Source organism: Anoplolepis gracilipes, chromosome 6 (genome assembly GCF_047496725.1).
Source record: "Anoplolepis gracilipes chromosome 6, ASM4749672v1, whole genome shotgun sequence".
Lineage (NCBI taxonomy): Eukaryota > Metazoa > Arthropoda > Insecta > Hymenoptera > Formicidae > Anoplolepis > Anoplolepis gracilipes.
Genome location: NC_132975.1, coordinates 11,409,983 through 11,432,925, shown reverse-complemented (window position 1 = coordinate 11,432,925; position 22,943 = coordinate 11,409,983). Strand labels below are relative to the sequence as shown.

Genomic DNA, 22,943 nt, shown 5'->3' with positions numbered 1-22,943 from the left:
CTCGTCTGTTCCCCACGCCGTACGGCGCGATTCCGCGCATTTCAACGTCGAGACCTGTTTCCACCACCCTCGTACAGACCAGGTCGGCAGAGGGGTGAGCTCGGATACGTAGGCGGTGTCAGGTCAAGCTACGCCCAAACGAGTTGCCCCTTTACCAGCCCGGTGCGCTCGTCAAATGTTTTTCGTCGCGGATTATGACGCGGTCTGCGCGATTATGACCACCTCTCTCTTTCTCTCGCCCGCGTCGTCGCTTTCTATCTATCTTGCGATTATTTCCCCTTTCCGCTCCCTCTCTCCCCCCCTTCGTTCGCCCCTTTCCCCTCGATCCTCCCGCGCCGGTTCCGTGTACCCCGGCGTTTTCCGCTCGGTGGCTGTGGATTTTTTCCTTCTCTCCGTCTCTTTTTCTGTCTCGCACCGCTATCTTCTCCCTGCCGACGAGGACAAACTTTGCTCTTACCTCAGCCGCTCGCTACGACGTCGTCTCGGACACGCGAAGAGGCGACCGAGCTCGTTCTCTTTTTCGCTATAGGGTTTTTCGCGGTATATGTGTACCCGTGGGATTTTCGGATTCTCCTTCTCTCGCCTTTCTTGCTTTATATCTCTTCCTTTATTTCGTTTCCTTTACGTTCGACTGCTTCTATCGGATAGCTAACGTATAGTGGCATCGATCGCTGCTGATACGTTTTTCTCAGGTTGGTCAAGAAACGAGAGAGGGGAGAAGAAAGAAAGAGAGAGAAAGAGAGAGAAAGAGAGAAAGTATAGAATGGGTTATTCACGGCGAGTGGACAATTTAGCGAAATGGAAATAAATGGGAGTTGCGATAAGGTGAGGGCATGAGAAATAGCCTATCAGATGTACAAGCTGTGTCGATGATTGTTGCATGAATAACTCGAAAACTAATTGTAAGTTCAATCTTTTACACCAGAAAGATATAAATGTGATAAAGATATTGAAATCTTAAACTCAAATATAAAGAAACTAAATAAACTGTACTATATAGGTATATATATATGTATTATGTACATGTATATTCCAAAGTTAATTAATTGGGAAATTAATTCTTTTTTGTATATACATATATATATATATATATATAACATCTGAATCAATTGTATATTTAAGAAATTTATATCGCATTCTTTCCCCATCGCTTTAAAATATTAGAAAATTGTAGGAGAGAATTACGATTCTTTTATTCATAATTCACGATATCGTGGTGACTTAAAGTTTAAAACGAGATTGAAACAAAAATCAAAGAAAATTTTCAAGCACCATTACTTTTCTCTTGTGACGTAAATCAGAGAAATTGAGTTTACAAAAAGTATAGCGGCACAAGGTGCACATTGCCAATAATTCACCACAGAAGCAATAAATAATGAGGCAACATGTCCCGCCCCTTTATTCCAGACATTTAATCCTCTCGTTCCTCTTTCCATATAATTACGATTAAACCGGATCATAGCCTGGCAGACAGAGAGAGAGAGAGTGTGTGTGTGAGGATGTGTGAGAGAGAGAGAGAGAGAGAGAGAGAGAGAGAGAGAGAGAGAGAGACTGAATTTTGCTCCCGGCCAACAAAAGAACGAGTCCGATCGACGGTCTCAGCGTGACGCTCGCTCTTTACGACGCTCCCGAATAATGTGATTCTGGGTATATAATTCCGGTCCGGTAGAAAAGCTCTTTCGCGGATTTGGCAACACTGTGATGCTCTGGGCGTCTCAGCAACACTCCACGGCGCGAAGGACGAACGTCGCGAGCGTTTCACGGCGGAGAAAAAGCGGGAGAGAAATTTCGCCTGGGAGGAAAGGGTGAGGGGCGGCACCCGCGAGAGATGAGATGAGAGGGAGCGCGGCTACGTGGACGACGGCGTCAGCGAGCGTGAGAGGGGAACTGGCTGGATCACGTGATCCACCGCGGTGGCGATCGCGGCAACGGTAGGGACACCGGGAGGGTGTGGCTATCGCCTTTCCCCTCCGTCCGTCGCCGCCGCCACCGCCGTCGTGTTCGACACGAGACTGCAGCACGTGAGCGCGAGCGACAAGGACGGAGCGCGCGAGACGGGGAGTGAGATCCGTGACGCTGTGCCGTGCGAATTTTGGCACGGCTCTCGAAAACTTCTCACTCTCGCGGCATTTCGCGGAAAACTCGCTGAATTCTCGACGTAGCCAATTGCGTTGCATTACGCTCGTGATAAAGTACACTCGTTGCGAAAAAAAAAGAAGAAAGGGATAAATATTTTCGGATATAAATCTTTCGACAAACTCTTGGATTCGTAGAAATGAGTTATGTAACTTTGTACATTATGATTCGCTCGGACAAAAATTTTCGCAGCTTTTTGGCTTCAGAATTACAAAATACGATAAACAGCAGGAAGGTATGACATTGTCCAATATCGTTAGTTAAGATACATTTCTATAAGTCATGCATGTATTGACGTCAAAGATGTATATTTTATTATTAAAATGATGGAAGTTGGAACTTTGATAATTTAATAATAATAAAAATTGAGTAATGCGATATATATATATATATACTAGATAATTTTCTCAAGAAAATAAAAAATAAGTAATACGCAACATAAATTTTTCTGCTTGATTGTATAGTGTGTGAAAAAGATGATTTTAAATATAAAAATAATATGAATCTATTTATTTATGTTTTGGTATATATATCTAGTAAACAAGTAATATAATATTTATTATTCTGCAGTCTTCTAAAATTTATTTCCCTACATTTTTATTTTTATCATATTAAATATTGATACTTTTCAGTGGTTTCTTGAAATATGTAACAAGATATAATATATTTCCATATATATTTTATATTAGCATCATAACAGGGTTTATATATGTATAGTCGTAATGTTTCAACGGCAAATAATTATTACAAATAATTTATTTGTATAGTTTAATAATAATAGTTTAATCAAATAAATACACTATACACATATACACTACTTTTGTATATAAAATTATCTTTGTTGGAAACTAGGCAAGTATTGAAAAAAAAACTTTATTTTACATTTTTTATTTATTTCTTCCGTTTATTGTACGAGGAGAGAAAGAATGATCTCGTCGTTGATTTGCTAATAAATATTTATAACTGATCAAACATGTATGGAAAATAGTTAGAATTAATCGAAATATAATAGGAGGGTGGTAGAGGAGAGTTAAAATTTTTCTCTACTTGGCGAAACGAAGGTGTCGACCGACGTGGCAACTCAGACGCGAAAATTCTCTCGCGTCAAACGCGAGAGCGTTAACGTTCAGCCGGCGAAGATCCGAGGGAGCCCCACTAACGACACCTCGCGACGTCGATCGCGCGCGTCCCCTCTCACCGTACCCCATGCCCCCGCCCTCGTTGGAAGGCAGTGACGCAGGGTGGTGTTAATGGGCGTACTCGCGGTTAACACCCTTAGAACCACCGTGGTGGGAGCGCATCAGGTTCACCGACGGTCGTGTACGTGTGTGCGCGGCGCGAAACGGTGGGGATAAGTCCGACGAAGAGGAGACGAAACGAGGGACGAGAAACGAAGGTGTGAGCGAGACGACCTGGTCCTGGCTCGAGTAGCGTCGAGAAAGGCGTCGAGTCCAACGCCGCTCGGATTGGCGCCGGAACGCCAATCCGGACTACGAGCGCTCATTATCACCCGACGAAGAGGTAGGGAGAAGGCACCGCGCGCGCGTTCCCTCTCCACGCTCGGCTCGCGCTATCCCATCCGCATCTGCCGCTCTTGCGACGGACAAGCTCGTCGCCGTCGCTGCTGCCGACAGTTGGGGAAAAGCCGGCTCCCCACTCTCGGACGTAGACGGTCATAGGGGAAGGGAGGAGGAGCCCCCGCACGATCTCAGTCTTCGCGTCGCTGCCCTCCAGCATTCACGCCTCCCGCGTCCGTTCCGCGGCGCAGGCACAACGCGGATCCGTATACACGCGCGAAACGCACGCACACGGTGCCGTGGACCACCCGTATACACGCGCGGCCGCGCCGCGTACACCACCGCCCTGAATCCGGACGGGGACTTTAGCACACCAACACCTCCGCGGGAGGTGTGGGGGTGAGCCCCCAGAGTAGGTGTCAATCCTAGCGCTGCTCAGTGACCATCGCGGCGCCACCCAAGTAACACCTTTCGTCCGACTCTTCGGCCTCGACGGATTCTCGTCGTCAAACCGTGCTTATCGAGGGACGAGATAAGTCTCTTTTTGTCGTCGTCCTCTTAGTCGTCGTCGTCGTCGTCGTCGTCGTCATTTGTCGTCGTCCTCATCGTCGTCGTCGTCGTCGATTGTCGACTCGTGCTTTTTGCGTCGCGTGCGCGCGTGTCAGCCGGCATGTAAAACGCTTTCAAACTGTCCTTCCGGGAATCTCGTGTCGCAAACGTCCGTCGGACGGTCGAATGAGTGTCTAAAACTTATAACAGTGTTTGAGAGAAGCATAAAGAGAGAACGCAAGGGCAGTGAGACGAGAAGAAATTTCGCGAACGAATCAAGGTGACAAAGTCAGTGATTATTAGTGAATCATCGAATTTGCTTGGAGTGACTCCATGCGCGGCTAGTGTCTCGTCATGGGAGTGACTCTTATACTGAAAATCTACCACGCGGCGTCACCGTAGACGTCCGCCCACGAGTGTCGGCACGAGTCTCGACGAGTGTCAGTGGTACAATCATTTTCGTCCTGCTTCTAACGACTCGCGCGAGTGATATCTCGAATGTACTTTGCGTCATGATAAAGGCTCGCTGAAGCGTCGGACGCGGCAAGATCGAATCGTAAGATGTCGACTAGACAGTTTTCGGCAGTAGCCAGCGAGACGACGATCGTCGGCAGCGATTTTCCGCAGCTGGAAATCCGCGCGGAAGAAGAACGCGGGCGTTTCGAGGATTGCGGTTCACGATTTTGAGTTTGGCGAGTGTCAACTTTGATCGAGAACGTGTGTATGTATGTGTGTGTGTGTGTGCGCGCGCGCGATGATGAAGAGGAACGAGCGCGATCGTTGAACACATCGGACACTCAGCAGAGCAGTCTCCGTCCGTCGGGTTAGGTGAGCGGGTTCGCGCGAGAGACAGACGCGCGATCGAACCGAAAAAAACGAGGAACAAGGTAGACAAAGAAAAAAAAAAAAAGAAAAAAGAAAGAGAGAGAATATCGCGCGAGCAGCATTCGAAGCAGGTTGAGTCACTCGAAGAGGAATCTCGCGCGACTCGGCACACCCGCCCGTCTCGATGAGATTCGAACAAGACACGGCGTGCAGGGGTACCCACTGCGCCAGCACTCCGCAACCCTCCGCGCTGCAGCAGCGATCACGGCCCGAGGAGGAGGTGGTGGTGGAGGAGGAGGAGGAGGAGGACGACGACGACGATTCCTCCAAGAAGGACGTCGACGGCCAAGGCGTACGACGTAGACTCGGTGGAATAGAATTGGAGGCTAACGTGGTCGAGGGTGCAAACACGGGGCCGCGGGCCGAGGCTGGGGGGCCTGGGATGGCGTATCCCGCGTCAGCGACGGCTCTGAATCAGCACTCGCCCTTCGCAAGCGCGATCGCCGGCGGCACGCCGTCCGCAAGCAACCCGAACGGCCACATCGGTGCCGGCACCGGACACCTGCCGGCACCGGCGGCACCACGGCCGACGGACTTTAGCGTCTCCTCGCTGCTAACCGCGGCGAGCACTCATCCGCCCGGTATCCTGGGCGGCTCGTCCTCGCAGAGCAGCGCGTCCCCGCCACCCGGCGGTCCCGGTAGTCCAGCAGCGGCGCCGGAAACGCCGCCGCCCTTGCCGGTGAGCGGCCAACGCGACTTGTCGCACCAGTCCTCGGCGGTGGCGGCCGCCAGCTACTTCAGCGCTGCCGCCCTGGCGGCGGCGGGTTTCTACAATCCGGCGGCGCATCTACCGCCCACCAGCTCGCCAGGGCCAACGACGGCCGCGGCCGCGGCGGCAGCCGCGCATCATCTCCAGGGCAAGGGAATACTCAGCGGCGCGCATCATCATCCGCATCTCAATCCGCACGGTATCACGCCGCCAGGTGAGCAGATCCACCAAAGTTTCTTTGCTAAAGTAGTGAACTTGATTTGTGAACGTATCGTGTGTCAGCGATGATTTCAGCGGTCCTTGATCGTGCTTCGAATTTACCTATCTAGTTTCATTCATCTTGTCGTGCACCGCAGGTCGCGTAAAGAGTGTGTCTCTGTCGACAAAAGTGCTCTCGCGTTTAATTAATATATACACGTCGTACGTCGTACGCCTCACGTGAAAGAGAGAGGCGAAAAGAGCGAGTCAATTTTATGAGCCATACGAAATAAACAAACTTGTTGCGTGCTAACGCGAGGTAATTGGTGCCGCGAGGGCGTCGGTGTTTATTTCGGCTACAATTCACGATAAAATTAGACGAGAGTAGGTATAGTAGACGGGCAGTTTGTTAACTCTAGTTTTATGTACAAGCATTCATACTTTCCCCGTTTTTTTTTTTTTTTACAAGATGCGAACGCGTATCGTTTTCCTTTACCTTCTCTCCGAATAATGCGGAGAGTCCGAGTCTGTCTCTAACTTTCATCATCGTTAAACGAGAGATAAACCTCGCTCAAGATGATTGTTTGACTCAATAAGTGTTCTTTGTACTTTCAAGTCGTATAATTTTCTACAATATATATTCTGCTGTTAGTAAAAAAATCCGCGAGCCATTACAAATTGTGGACCTCGCGATCTTGAAACTTTCGAGCGACTTCCGTCATCTCTAGAAACCGACGTAATAATCTCGGAATTTCGACGAGTTCGTAAACACAGCGTGCGCACTTTGTTGCTCTGGCGCGATGCCATTGTCGCCGTCGAAAGCGCGTTTGGTTTTTCGCAGGGACACGTTTGCAACGCGCTGGAAGTCCCTCGTTTGTCACTCATGTCGGCCGTTTCGTCGTGCGCCTTACGCAACATCCTGGTCGGGCCTGGCGCGTAACGTCAAAGCGTGCGACACGCCAGGAAGAAGAACGTCGAATGAAATATTGCGCGTTTTATCCGCTCGCTTTAAAAGGACAGGCATCTTTTTCTCCTCGCAATGCCGCGCAATAATTGCGCGTCTCGTGCTCGCGGCCATTGTTGTTAATTCGCGCGACTGATAAAGCGACGTGGCCCTATTGATATTAAATGCCGCTAATTAGAGAATTTATTACCTTGTTTGCCGCAGTCGTTCGGTGCCATTATAAAGATTAGCGCTAATGTCGCGACATTTTATGGCGCGCGATTAATCGGTCGCTAATTGTTTTCTCAATTACGCCCAATAATCATGCTCGAACGTTGGGGAAAGTGTCGCCAATGCGCGACGTCGGCTTATCTGTTGTTTTCAGACGTACGGTCTTGCGTGAATGTCATCGGAGTCGCGGCTATGATGGCCCGACTCCGTCGCAATCCGTGTCACGAAGAGAGAATCATTTTCGAGAAATGGAAATATTCCGAGAATAGTTTGAGAGAGCGAGTATATATTCTGTGAACTTTTATCTTAAAATGGAGTCTGGAAACGAAGATATTTTCTGATAATATCTTGGATTATCTTTTTACCTTTTTAATCGAAAAAATAATTTGAAAGATATCGATTCATAAATACACTAAATACTCATGTATCAAGCGTGTATCAAGTGATATTAACTCAATTGCCAGGAGAGATTTCTTTCTGCAATTTAAAGCCTAAATGTATTGAATTTCCTTTCAAAGATAGCGTGATTTCTTTAGCTTCCGGAAGATCTCTCGCAACGAGAACGCGATTTGTGTCGATATCCGCGAACTGACGTGAAAAAAATATATGAATCGTACCCGATCATTGATTACAATAGCGCGCGAACGACAACATCGAGAATGCGGTGCGACTCTAAGGCGGTCGGTCGAGAGAAAAATGCACTTGGTATACGTCAGCGATATATTATGACTTAGGCACCGATAATGTAATCGATCTAGCATATCTCTGGCGTTAAATGAGTAGGGCGATGGGAATGGTGAACGTGGAACGCGCGGCTTCTCGTTTCCTCGACATTATTTTCAGATGCATTGTCTTGTTTTTCATCGACGAAATACCGCGACATACGCAAGTGTAGGATATTTCGGAAAAAGGCGACGCGATAAAAGTTACGCGGGTTAAAAGTTGAGACGAGATACGCAACGATTCCGATAAATTTCTGGAATTATCAGTATAAGGAAAAAATTCCAAGTTTTCGATCTCACTGTATATAGTAATATAATGGAATTGACAAAAAAAAAAACTTGTCGCAAAAGGTATCATTCGTATTTTATTTTGTGGCAGCGAGGATATGATGCCGTCTGTGCAAATGTCGTGCCAGGTGCGTGAAAAAAAAAAGAATCGAGGTACGATTTCCAGAGCCGACAACGTGCTCATCGCTCGTCGTCTTATCTGACATCGCATTATTACGCGCGTCCACCTCATCCGCTACAACTAGTTATTCCCTTCGTTAGGCTAAATGATGAATTAATTCCCGACGCCGGTAGACATGTCGGGTACCTCGCTAGACGATTTAGTTTCTTTACGGCCAAACAGCCCTTTTACTTACAACAACATATTTTATACGATTGAATATATTATATTGGAATTTTTTTAGGCAAAGTTAAATAATATAAAAAAGTTTATTAAATTGAAACGTATATATATATATATATATATATATATATATATACAAGTATATATATAAATACGTTATGCTTCATAAATATTTTCTCTCTAATTCTGTGTGAAATACGTGCTCGAATATGCTTCGATTAACAAGCATGGTGGTTACAATTAAAAGAGAGGCTATTTTGTTTTCAACTTTATTTGCAGTCGCGACGTGCAAACGATGATCCTGCGAATGATGCGAAATTGTTGCGTCGTGATTGTTGGACTAGGCTGCAACTGCGAGCCAAGACGAGAGATATCTGTCATTGTTATTGTTCCTCTTCCCTGTCATTTTTTGACGCGACGCGGTGCGGCGAGTCCTCTTCCTCTTTTCTAGTTGGGCTCGCGGCCAACTGACCATAAGGTAGTGGTGATTAATCTTGCCAAGGGCATACCCGACGTGCATTCGAAATTTGGAACGTGTAGTCACACGTGTACGTGCGCGCGTATAACCCGTGTACTTTGAGCGAGGAGAGAACGAATGCGCGCGATGAAAAGAGAGAGAGAGAGAGAGAGAGAAAAAGGAAAAAAAATGAAATAGGAAACATAAAGAGCGAATTAGAACATGAGCGTCTGTCGGAAATATGCGTGCAGCGACAATTTATACGAGAAATGAAAATGTCTTATCAACGTGTTTGATCAAATTTTAATCAGATCCTAAAAATGAGAAATCGAAATAAAATGTGCCTTGAAATTAATTAAAATTAACTTGGCTTTTTGTAATGTCAAAAAATTTCATCCGCAGCTGCAAGGCACTTTGATCTATCTATATACATTTCATAGTTGAGTGTAAAAAGTCACGCGTGCACGAGTAATAAGGTAAAATTGCTATTTGTAGAACCGATGAAAATTCGGACGTAATCGTAGCGCGGTTAAACGTGCGGCATTGTTGTGTCTTATTGTTAGCAATTGTATTAAAGTATAATATGGCGCGAAATCGCGTTCGACAAATCGAAAATCCGCGTCCCGCACTTTATTGGAGCTGTACACCGTTGTTTGTTTATAATTTTCAATAATGTATTACTTCTGCACAAAGAAAGAGCGCATAGGCTGCGCACAACCGTTGATAAATTGGTGGCAATGAAGCAATGTATTTTCACTGCACGATAGCCGGTCTTCGCAATCGTGAACGAGTTATTAAATTCGCCGCGTGTATTTGTAACGCGCAACAAAGCGCTTTGCTGATCAAAGTTCCACGTCGCGCATAATTAATAAGCTAAAAATCGCATAGCTACAACAGACGAAATTGTTTTGAGATCGGACTAAAGAATAATTCACATTATTCGGACTTTCCAAAGCAAAATCCACAGCTGCTCTATCAAATAGCCGCTTTTCATTCATTTTACCAAATATAATAAGTAATTCGTCAAGTATGTCGCAAGTTAGATATGTATCCCAAGGCTGCACACTTTGCGCTAATTAATGTTTCCGTTCTCATTAAAATAAAAATGGAGTTTGACGAAAATCCGGCGGGAAGAATGTTACGCTGTGGAAACACCGTAGCAATATAATGAATATGCAATTGGACGCGGTCGAGGAACGACACAAAAATCAGTAAAAAAAAAAAGAGATGGAAATTGGATGAAGAGCGACTTAATCCGCGCCGCCATCTCGACAGGAACCTCGCACTTTGCGTCATATACTCAAAGTTTCGTCCACTTTGATAAGGAATAGCGAAACCGTTATAAAAACGGGCAACTAATTTACGTAACTAACCCAAAATAATATCAACGAGTATTTATTTTTTTCTCAATTCACGATATATATCGCGTTCATTGTAAACAGTTGTCTCATTCCGCTCGGTTTGATGGATGATTTTTAACTGTACTAGATCCACGCGAGAAATATAACGCGTTAAAAAATGCCGCGCGGTTCAATAATATAATATTGAGGCTGGACATTTCCATTACATTTCCAGTTTGCGAATGAAAATTGAAATACATATACGTCAAGTATGCGCCCGTAAGTGTCCGATAAAATTTCGATGCGGTCGCGTCGGACGGATTCCGGAACTCGTGTGTTTGATAAACGAACAAATACCAAACGTCACATTTCAATGGCGCTTTTATTCGATAATACAGTAAATTTTGACGAATCTAGAAATTTTATGAATGCATTAATGTGTAAAAGTATATGAAATCTGTCGATTTTTTGTCATCAATTTTCGTTTATGGCGAAAAACGCGATACGAAATATAGTATTCATAATCATAATCGTATGTGGAAAGTTACCGTCTTGCATAATATATTTCAAGACAACGGTAAAACGGCGTTTAAAATATTTTAAATAATGACAAAAAAAAGGAAAGGATCACGCGCGTGATAAGAAACCGCGTCTGAAATAAGCGGTCTCGCAAATCTGTTATAAGAGCATGCGGTATATTATTATCGACTTAGTGCTCATAGCTTTATACTCTAGTATTATATCCACATCACTGTCTTTACACAAACGCAAATACACATTACGTTTAATGCAAACAACAAATACGGATGCATAGAAACAAATTTCTCCATCCATGCTTCGTACAATTATTCATCTTCTACATAGGTTCTTATGATTATGATTTAATTTTTAGTCAGAATGAATGCGTGTGACACATTCATATCTTTTGAAAGTTATGCTATGATATCTATAGATGGAAACGAATCTCCATGTAACTAGAGTTGCGTATTGTTATATTTTACCATTTTATTGCGTCACAAAAAATAATACATGTTTAACGCGTGCGTACATCATTGTTACGAGTGTAATTTGAGATATACATTGCCGTCGGGGGAGCGCGATTCATAAAAATGTTATATAATACATTTTATTTTTGCCTATTATACGATTGTCGGGTAAAATTTGTTAGCCATTGCTGCTCTTTTTACATAAACAAATGCGCGAAAAATGAATTTCTTTATGAGTATATTACACGAATGTGTATTGTCGCAGAAAAAAAACTACATGAAACAAAGGTAGTAATATAACAAAATAATTGAAACGTTAAAAACGCAAGATTTTATTTTTTAAATGTATCCTATATTTTTTTTTGACAATTTTTTGATTCAGCTAAAGGTATCACATCCACAAAACACTTTAAATGAAAATAAATAAATATTAATTGTGTTATATTCAACATAGGCGGGGATTATAGGCACGCGCACAATTATAATAATTATTGTTATCAATCGTTTTGAAAGTAAGACAGCATCGCGTGATAAATCCATTTTACATATTAATTTTGAGATAAATCAAATTGCTAGTTGCATATAAAGAATTAGTTGTTTAACTGACATGAAGTTTCATCGAGAAAACTGATACGATAAAAAGAAATTATAGTACAAGAGAAAAGTAGCGATATTTTTTTACGCGTCTGATAACGGAAATAATTAATGCGTACACATGCAAAAAGAAATAAGATAAAAAAAATAATAACATATGAAGAGATAACTGTTATCGAGATAAGAATTAACTTATAGAGATCAGCTGTGTAACAATCATAAAGTCATTACGCGGTATGTAACAGGTTTTCCATTTTTTTCCGTTTTACAGATGGTAATTGATCGAAAAGGAAAGGAAATACTGGGAGCCGTATATGTGTCGTTAACTATTAACTGCATCATTACTCATAACATTTATAGACGGTGATTTACATTAATCATTCTCACTAACTTGAAATTATAGTAAACGGTATATTATTTAAACGGATTAGTGCAATTCCGTTCTCATATACACGTATACAAGCCGCGCTCTTTGACATAAAACGAGCGTGAAACGAGAAACTATTGATATTTGTGCGATCGCATACGTCAAGACGTGTTTCCGGGAAATTGTCGCAGTTTTGCAAATTTATTCGCAATAACGCATTCACTTAATGCTAAATTATTTAAGAATATTTTGCTGCAATAATTATATGCTTTTCTTTCTTTTTTTACAGTTTAATCTCGATTAAGTTAACAGAATTGACAAGAATAACTTACAACTTTACCAAGATATTTTTAAACATACATACTTAAATTCTAAATATAATTATATATAAATCCTCTTTCGTTCTATCTGGTCACTAGATCTTTTCGCGAAGTAGCGACGTGCAACGATCGATTCTCGAAGAAGACAATTACCGATATAAGTAAACTGCTCTATAGATTCGCGAATGCATCAGATTTATTTTTAATGATACATCTCTTTGATTTAAGAGATATAATGTCTATAGTCACTTATGATCGTTCGCGGTTTGCTCAAGATGCTCTTCTTAAGTCGTCGTGACAGGAGCAGCTTAAGGAGAAGAGGAAGACGATAAAGTTTTCCTAACTCGAAGCAGGGTCAGGTAAAGGGAGAAGGTAGCCCTCGAGGGGTGGCGTGGAGAAGAATCCGCAACTTTCCTTCGGGGGTTGCTATCGCGAGTTGCCAGGTGATTCACCCTCGCGAAACTTTAGGCAGCTGTCCTTTACTTGCTATCTATCGTTGATCTTTAGCCTGCACTGTAGATCGCCGAATCATTATGGCTCGCATCTTGCGTTTACGTAGAGTAGTGCGACCAGATGTTGCTCGTCGTGCGCAAACTGATACCGATTTTCGATTACCGTGATTATATGGTCCCTTGATATCGCGATGGATTAAATTAATCCTACCGAAACCTACTATGTAGTTGTCGGATGTTTTTTCATTAATTTTTTTTTATATAACTTCTTACTCTTAATAATGTGTTTTCTTTTTATATGTGAAATAATACAGATGTTTTCAAACTAGTTCTCAAAACATTTGACATTTGAAAATTTCAGGCCTAGGTTTGGGTCCGCACACGCCGGAAGAGGCCGCCGTCCTGGCGGCAGCCGCGGCGGCGTTACATCATCATCATCAAGGTCCTGGCGGTCCAGCGATGAGGCCCCTGAGGCCGCCGCTACCGCCGGGGATGCTTCATACGTCGCCGCATCCCTTAGCCACGCATCATCCCCTCACGGCGCCGCATCATCCCCTTGTACCACCCCATCATCCAGAGGAGGACGGCGTCGTTGACGATCCTAAAGTTACGCTTGAGGGCAAGGAGCTCTGGGAGAAATTCCACAAGCTCGGAACGGAAATGGTCATTACGAAGAGCGGCCGGTAAGTGTCAATATCGTTGTCAGCATCATTACCATGATTACGATCCTTTGTCGCTAATTGAACGATCATTGCGTGGCATCCTGAGAGCAGAGCAATCAGGATGTTAGTCCTACCCAGTTTCATCGTGTACGATCTGTAATGTAAATATGTAACATTTAACAGAGTAGTCGAGGCTTTGGACTTTGAAGTTTCCTATTGATACCTGGCAACGTTATCGAAAATTCGTGACTACTCAGAATGGCATGAATATAACATAAATCGCAACCTGTGAGTCGTGTTTATGTTAAATAGTATTTAATTGCCAATTTGTAAAAGTTGAAAAAAAATCATTTTCCTCGTGCGATACAAATAGATGTTCTTACTACCAACTGTCAAAAGCGTCAAGTATAACTAGAACGCGCGCGTAATGGTTTCTCACGTTTACATTGATTATTTTTCTTTCAACTAAAGATTCAAAACTTTTTTAACTTTTCAAAAAAGTCCTTAATAGGGCGATTATATGCTTGAAGAAAGAAATGGGTTAATAAAGCTTTATTTAATGAAGCTTTATTAAATAAATAAGGGATTTCTCTTAATTTTATATTTGAAAATACTAACAGAACAAATATTGGTTGAAAAAAAATACATATAATTTAACATTAAAGTAAAGAAATTTTCTTCAATTTAGCATATATATGTAGATTTATAGATGCATAAAATTTTATTGATCGAGGATTATAATCATGACTGAGGACTCTTTGAGCGAATATGAGCTCAAATGAACATGAGAAAAAAAATGTCATGCGGGTTGTCTCGAGGAACTTATCGGATAACATTCATAGACGCACAATACCGAGAGTTTTTAATTCTTTCAGTACTTCATTAAACAGGTATTTTAAACTTTATCACCGGGATAAATTTTAATTAATTGCACTTATAGTAGGTATATGATACACATAGAGAGGCTTAATATTGACATCTCAATAAAAGAATTTAGTTTACTTTGATTCTTCCTGGATACAAGAGGAAGAAACGTATAAAAGCGAACATATTGATGTCATTAGTTCTACGCGCGAGAAAAGAAAAGAAAAGAAAGAAAGCGTCACTTCTCTTACGAGCAGTTTTTTTCCGTGCATGCTCTTGCGACGAAACTTTTACTTTTCGTTATTGCGAGCCGTGCTCGCGTATCGGGCACGCAACGCACACGTGTCCGCGATCCCTGTGCACGTGTACGAGGCGGGGAGGGGGGGAGGAAAGGGTGTGCGACGAAGTAGAGAGAAAGAGAGAGAGAGAGAGAGAGAGAGAGACAGACAGACAGACAGAATGAGAAGAGGGGCAGAGTATCGGGCGGCACTTCCCCGATGACGTGTAGCACAGTGCCGTCGTAAAAAAGATATCACTACAGAGTTGGATCCCTTCGTCGCCAAGCAATTGAAACTTCTCACTCCCCTCTTTCGCGATTACTCTTCCACCCGCGCTCTCGCGCTTTCTTATCCTCTTTTCTCCTTCCTTTTCTTTCTTCGAAGTAGAAGAAACTTATCTATCGCCGCACCTAATTCCGCAAAGTCATGATCGCTCGGATATATAGAGTGGATACGCATCGTATTGCACGCGACAAAGAGAATAAGACTTGATATGGAAGGCGGTGAACGAATACAAGTCGAGAAAGATAGAAACGAAGAAATGACGAGCGTTCTTAGGCGATGATAGGCTGAGCGGGCAAGTATATCGGCTTTCAATGGAGACTAAGGCAAACTATAATAGCCGAGAATAGAGCACGTGCGTCCACGAGGAAAGGATGAGCATATACGCTTACATATTTCATGTGCGATGTGTACAGGTGCTAAAGCGCGCATTCGCATATACTTGTATGCGTGTACGTGGATTATGGCTACCACCTCGACGTGAACATCGGTCGCACCACCGTCCCTTTACGAGTGTATGCGTGTATGAATATCGGCCGGATTAAATCTTTCTCGCTCTTTGCTTTCGATCTTCGGTTAATACGCTTTCCACGGTCTCTCGCGAACACGCGTCGCGTTTGCTCTTCAAACTTGCGTCATTAGAACTACGACGAGGGGAAACGCAAAGATTGCTTTAAGGGGATTGCGCCGTAAAAATCGATAGTACGGCATAATATTTATTAAGGTGCCAATTAGTAATACAGTATTCTTATATATGTATAGAAATAAAAATTAATACACAAGCTTTTTTTATTAAAAAATTGAACTAGAGGAATGAAGAGTGTAAGTAGCTCTTGTAAAAAAAAAATTAAAGTAAATTGATAGATATTATCGGTTATTCTATGTCTATGCACGTTATTGTTAGTCAAGTTATCGACGGTTTTATTAATGTAACAAGACAGCTTACACAATAGAACAAGTACGTTTATCGCATATAATATACGCGATCTCGGCAGCGTCTTTGATAAATACACGTTGTCGTTTAATGAATGACAAATAATCGATCATGATATTTAGCAGCTCAATTTGCAGCACCGAGTAGTAAGTTGAATACATGAAGAAATGACTGATTCAAAAGTGCCGACATGATTAATTCATATGCGTACTGACACACGTCATAATGATCGAACGTTATCGAACAGTAATAATTATCTTTCTTTCTTGCATATGACAGCTATTCTACATTTGAAATTTATTCAACGTTTCTGATTTTTAATGCAATAAATAAACTATGCTATAACATTGTGAATCTTTTTACGAAGAACATTAGCATTTATAGTGACACTGCACTACTTTACTAAAATATATTTATCTTTTGGAAGGTCTCGGAATGACATCATAATTCAGTCGAATATCATCTTTACATATTTCAAAAAATAAATTATTATCTATAAAGGAATAAAATTTAAGGAATATTTTTAAATTTTGTAATACAGAAATAAAAAAAAGAATAAAATTAAAGTTATTTTCAATAGAAAAAAAAATCACATTTATAGTTAATACGCAATAATGAATAGAAGATTAATGATTAAAAATGGAGAAATCATCAATGAAAAAGCTTGACTCAATTGTCAAAACGGATAGAGCTTAGCATTTTTATCAGAATAGAACGAGGATCGTGTCTGATCAATATGAAATCACAACGTTCACGGGACCCGCGGCCGATCGATCGCAATCTTGAAAACTGGCCGCGCTCTAAATCAATCTCCATCGATAAATAATAACCGTCATGACCAACCGATCTGTCTCCCCCACCCCCGTCTTGGCCGTAATATCCGTTCGTTCGCGATCGGGTTTCAACGAAACGCCGCGCCGGACCCCTGTAACGGCCCCCGATCATCGATAATTATACGCGTGGAAATTATGCCGTAGGCCCGGGACCCGTCGGACCCCGTACTCGAACCCCGTCCGGTGGTCTACGTCTCAATACGCGGTGTACGCGTTTGACACGTTTGCGCCACCACACGCAAAGCGAATTTACTACACTCTGGATCACGTGCGTGATCCACTCTAGACGTCTCCCGTCCTCACCTTTAGCATCGCCCGTAGCATCGTCGTGTAGTATACCTTTGTACAGGGTGACTCAAAAGATGTATGAAATACGGCAAGAAGGGACTGATATTTAATAAATTTTTTTTAATGATAAATTATTATCGAACACAACTTTTGATTTTTAATGTAAATACGTCGGTAGAAAAGATAAAGTTAAGGATGGAAATAAACTGGAAAATGAGATTTTGTTAAGGCTTAATTTATCATAATTCTACCATACTGCGGAGAATTTATTTCTGCTACTGTTTTTCTGAGACAATTTTGTAGCACGCATATATATGTATTGTATATATACCCGTATCGATAATGAGACGCAACAGTATCGTAGATGTACATAATAGCAAACATGTAATGTCAGAGAGGGTGCGCGGGGTGGGGCCGGAAACGAGCGTGGGGAAGGGGATCTTAAGTATAGGGCTGCCTTAACGATGTTTGTTTTATACATTGGCAGCCTCTTCTCGAACCTGTAATCTTTCTAAACGAGATATTACCCGGACCCGTTGCGATACACAAACCCTTGCCCGAATGAGTCGTGGTGCGCGCCCGAGGAGCTCGTTCGAAGGAAGAGAGAGAGAGAGAGAGTGAATGAGAAAGGGACAGAGGGAACGAAGAGATAGGTGGCGAGGAAGAGGGAGACGCGGGGTTCGAACGAAAATTTTCGCCGAGGAGTCAGCGCCAGCCGATGAAGGGAGAGGGGGGAGTGAGTGGACCCCCTGGGCCCAAAATTGCCTCCCCCACCCTGCCTCTTCCGATTGCCTTCAAATTGCCAGTCTCCCATTCATGGGTTTCACGTATGACGACCAACACACATGCGCGCGTGCTCACGATGGCGTAGAATTGCAGGGGTACCGGTTGTTAAAACGACATCGCGCGCGAAATTCGTTGGTGTATCTGTGCTGTCGAAATCTGCGGTTTTCAGGTACGATTTAAAGAGGAGTGACTCGAGTTGTCGAGATGCGTAAGAGCTTTAATTCGTCTGATTTCTAAATCAAATAAAAGCGCGAGCGACTGCGAGCAAACAAAGCGTTAAAGAAAAGAGACCCGTGAAATCTTATGTAATCGGCTTAACATAATTCATCTCCGTCACTTTCAGTCTCTTGGCCAACATCGGCACGAGCCATCGTTTCATGCCACTGTAAACATCTTATGAAACACAAGTACTTATATACTCTCGCTCAATATTTTTATTATTTCGCGAATCGTTGAATCTCGAGAAGAACTGTGCAGTGTCTCTAAACTCAAGTTTGTGTGTGCATGAATTATGAAATATTGCCTTAGGTAATTGTCAAAAGAGAAATATCCCAGTGTTTAATCTAAAATATCAATATTAAAAATACGCGACACAACTCACAAAGTTCCGATATATCTCTCGATAATATTGAGGCTTACTTACCGCTTGTATAGATTCATCATCTTTCTTTCTTTTACTCTTCTTCCTTTTTTGTCGCTTAACAATTGGGTTCACCCCATTTCTGTCGCCCGTGCGCATGCGTGATAGATTTGCACGCAGCTTCCGTATTGTATTCGGCGCAAATGCCTACCCTTACCAACTCTTTTTCTCTCTCTCTCTCTCTCTTTCTTTCTTTCTTTTTCTCCCTTTTCCGTGTACAGGGTTGCGCGCGCTTGTCACCGGTTAATCGAGCTCAGTATAATTAGCCGTATAGTGGGTTTACACGCGCGTGCGAACCTTGAAAGTGCGTGCCGCGATTGTGGTAAAAGTGTCGGCGTAGCCTCTGCCGTGTATCGACGTTTCTTTCGGGTCGTCACGAACGAGACTAGGGTGTCTTGAAGTGAGAGTATCTATTTCTCCCTCGCCGAACCATCACCGAAAGCATCTTCCGTTCTGTCTGTATGTGTGCCTCGACCTTTTACACTCAATTTTTTCTGTCTCGCGCACGTTAAAAGCATTTTTTTTAAATGCTATTCGTGCTACGATATAAGAAGTTTTTGCAGCTGTATTTTTATATCTTAATATAATATGAGAAATAAAATAATAAAGTTCTTTTTAAAAATATTATTTTGGTCTTTCTTTTTCTAAAAAGAATTTACGTAATAATAATATACAATTAATAATATAAGTTAATGATAATAATTTTACGTGTAACGTGAATCTTAATTTGTTCTTGAAGAATCATTACGATACATTATTGATTTTAAAATACAATAGTTATAATCCAGTAATATTAAACATATATACACATCGCTATTTCGGTGTGAAAACAGCTTGTTTCATCGCAATCGACTCGCGAACTTTGCGTGACTGTAATAAAGAAGTTTCTCGTGCCGGAATATTGAAACTGACAGTCCATAACGAGTCGATGTTTCGATTTTATTGTATATATTATTTCCAAGCAAGATGAGGAATTGGGCACAAAGTCCAGTTCTTTTAGTTTTAGTCAAAGAACCGGCCTTATTTTTTTTTACACTCGTTGGACTCTTTCTGTCTCTCTTTCTCTTTGGGTCACGCTTTTTAAAAGCGATGATATCTACGCGAGACGACTTTAAGCATTCTCACGTTCCGTTAGTTTTTCCGCCTACGAAGTATCGCGTTTTACGCTTTACGCTTCGACGAAAATCAGCCGTGAATCTCGAGGATCGCAATTTCGAACGAGACGTTTAAAAATAAAATAAAAAAGAAAGAATATAACATAAAAGGAGGAAGAAGGCCGCAAGTATATGCACGTTGCATGAGAGTTGATTTAAGACCACCACATTGACCGTTTTGGAGGCTCGAGACGATGTTCGTGTTGAAAACGCGCAATAAAGAAAAAAAAAAAAAAAAGAAGAAGAGGAGGAAAGCGACGCACGCGTTCGCGGTGGCATTAACGCAATATTACTTATATATTCGAAGCCTATAATCTTTCCGTGCAAGTGAAACGATAGTTGTGCGTCCTGTGCATTCCGCGCGGCCAATAATTACACAAATCAAGGGGGGAATAATCGCCGCATTCTTGCATCACCGCTCATAAATATTAGCCAAAGCGTCAATTCATTACCGCGCTCGTACGTGCCGCGGGCACTTTGTCCCCAACGGCTCTATATATCGGTTACACCTTTCCCTTGCCGCGTCCTTGTTTGTCGTGCCGAATCGTCGTCGTGCAGACTGTCTCGCTTAAAAAAAAAAAAAAAAAAAAAAAAAAAAAAAAAAAGGGAAAGAGACACGTGAAGTGACGCGTACGTGTAATTTTAGTTTGTTTCATTCTCGATCCGACAGGTAGACAGGTTGTTCCACGGTTGCCGTCGATCTTTCCGCGATTTTACTTTATTTAAAAAAAAAAAAAAAAAAGAAATCATTTTGCCAAGTGATCTTATCGTATTCGCGAACTTTTTGAATTTTATTCCAAGCCCAACCTGTCTTCTTTCATCTCATTTTTATACTTTTTCGTAGTATCTTGTAATCAATCAATCAATCCTTTCTTTCTTCGCAATTAATTTTCTTGAATATTTTTGTTATTATATTAAATCGAGTTATTATCATGTTCTATCATCAAACTAGACGTAACGATTTATTCATTTAGCTTTCTTTACAGTTCTATTTTCCAACCGTTTGCGTTTTGCGTTCTTCTTTTTCCCTTCCTCTATTCTTTTTTTGTCAGCTTTTTCTTTTTTTTTTTTTTTTTTTTTTTTATTTTATTTTACTTAAACACGAATGTCCTTATCTTCGGCGGCACTTCGCGGCATGTTTCAAGGCTACAAAAGCCCATACACACGCGATTACGAGATAGCGCATCGCATTGTATCGGCCCCGCACGCGAAGCTGTTTCACGCGCATCGCGCGGCGCGTAACGCTCGGGAGAGTGCTGTGTGAATCCCCGCGCTTTAAAATGATTTTTCTTGCTCGTGAGCTTTCACCTGTCCGTGGAAACCCACACTTTTCACACCGCGTGCGGTGTTTAACGATCGGCGCAAAACTCAACGCGTGTCGGTCATATGCAAGTCACGCATCCATATTGATTGAATGTCCATTCGTCGAGCTTCACCATCCAATAGTTAAATTTTCTGCAGAATTAAAGTATTTCGAAACAAAAAAAAAAAGGAATGCGGTTGTTTTGAAAATAAAAATAGAAGCGACAGAGAAATTTTATTTACTTAGTCTGTTGTATGTTATGCTTAACTATTAAAATTTGTTCTTATGGTTTTCGATATTTTTCAACAGTCTCTTCTTTTTCCCATTTATGTCACCTTTATATATTGCTGGAGTTATTATTATTCAAAACAGTGGAGGGGAGCGGGCTATTATTTAAATTACATATTTAAAACACGTTATCAAACGAAGATTTCGTAACAAATGATAAGTGCATACAGATTACTGCTTACAGTTAATAGTCAATGCCGCGTACCGGAAGGTTATTGCGAATATATTAGCATGCGGTGAGGTAATGAGGCGTTAAATACGTTGCATTGTCACGGCGATACATTTGCACATAAAGTGCGACACGTTTCTTTGCCATTTGTCCTGTACCATCTATCACGGGATAATCGCGCACGGTTAGTCCTAATTTGGTTATGCATGCCGGTTTTTAGGGACATAAAAATAGAAGGTGAAGTTTGAGGACTCTGATGCACCCGCGATATATATACATATATGCGCGCCATAAATTCCTGTTCATTGTTGCATCGATTTATCGCTGAACGGTTATTTATTACGTACAACGATGTTACGTTACTTACATAAGAACACGTCATCTTTCAGGTCGCATCGCCTAAAATAATCGCGTGATAAAATGATGTAAATAGCACTGAATCGCGAGAGATTATAGCGTCGAGAGGTAACACTCCGATCACCGATATAAATTAGGAGGATAATCATCAGTGGAGACAGTTCAATCTAATTTTTCGTCACAAAACATGTCATAAATACAGGGAAAAATTTATTAATGTAAGAGAACTTTGGAGAGCAATTTACATTTTAGTGTGTTGAACAATGGAGATATCGATAAGGCGATATCGAACATTTACATGTATATTCGATACGTTATCACCAGTAACGATTCACAAATTCACTGTATGTAACTTTAGCTCCTCCTCGCGTTACACATTGTATAATAATCCGTAAAAGCATATTTCGGTTTTCACTGATCGTTCGCTACTCACGGTATTTGGATCTTGATCGATCGACCGGATTCATCGATCGTGCTGCCGTATCTACCTACCTACTGATTCCATCGGCTCGTTATCGAATCGCGATGAAAAAAAAAATGATCGGATCAAATTCCGCGCGAATATATTAATTTAAATATGCTGCTCCGTCGTTGCATCGGGTGGGGATTATAAACGGCGATTGCGATCTGACGTGCGTCTCGAACAGGTGCGAGAACTTTATTATCCGTCAGAGAGAGCAGGATATCCTATTATGTTCTCTTTTGCGATACGTTGAGATCATCTTTTTCGGCACACTTCAGTTCTGCGAGTTGAAAGCATTCCCGTTCAAGTTTAATAGGGTATCGATACCGAATGAGCGACATGTCTTCTCGTTAATATCGAAGATAAAGTATCGATGTAATTCGTTGTCGAGATACAGAATGCGAAAGAATACATTCGGAAATAAAATGTAATTGGAATGATTGACCAAACGAAATAGCGAATCGCTGATGACGCATCAGATCAGCTTAAATTTTCGATAAAACGTGCAACGTTATCGGTCCTTGAACACGATAGTTGCGTCCATGAAGTGTCTAATTAAGCGCCTCGCGACACATTTTCTTGACGCATCACACTCCGCACATTCG

The 22,943-nt window shown here is 42.0% G+C and overlaps 1 protein-coding gene across 7 annotated transcripts in view; it reads left to right on the top strand.

Moving 5' to 3' along the window:
- Positions 1 to 3,784: 3,784 nt before the first annotated feature.
- Positions 3,785 to 22,943, top strand: part of Bi (T-box transcription factor bifid) — an 84,266-nt gene continuing 65,107 nt past the window's right edge. For 2 of the 7 annotated variants that reach the window (XM_072894923.1, XM_072894918.1), the window contains exons 1-2: positions 3,787 to 6,010; positions 13,399 to 13,720. In XM_072894923.1, the coding sequence (XP_072751024.1) occupies positions 5,212 to 6,010; positions 13,399 to 13,720 (1,121 nt within the window). In that variant the 5' untranslated portion in view covers positions 3,787 to 5,211. Of the gene's footprint in view, positions 6,011 to 13,398; positions 13,721 to 22,943 lie in introns of all 7 variants that reach the window. The other 5 variants (XM_072894921.1, XM_072894922.1, XM_072894919.1 and 2 more) reach the window with 4 other exon arrangements.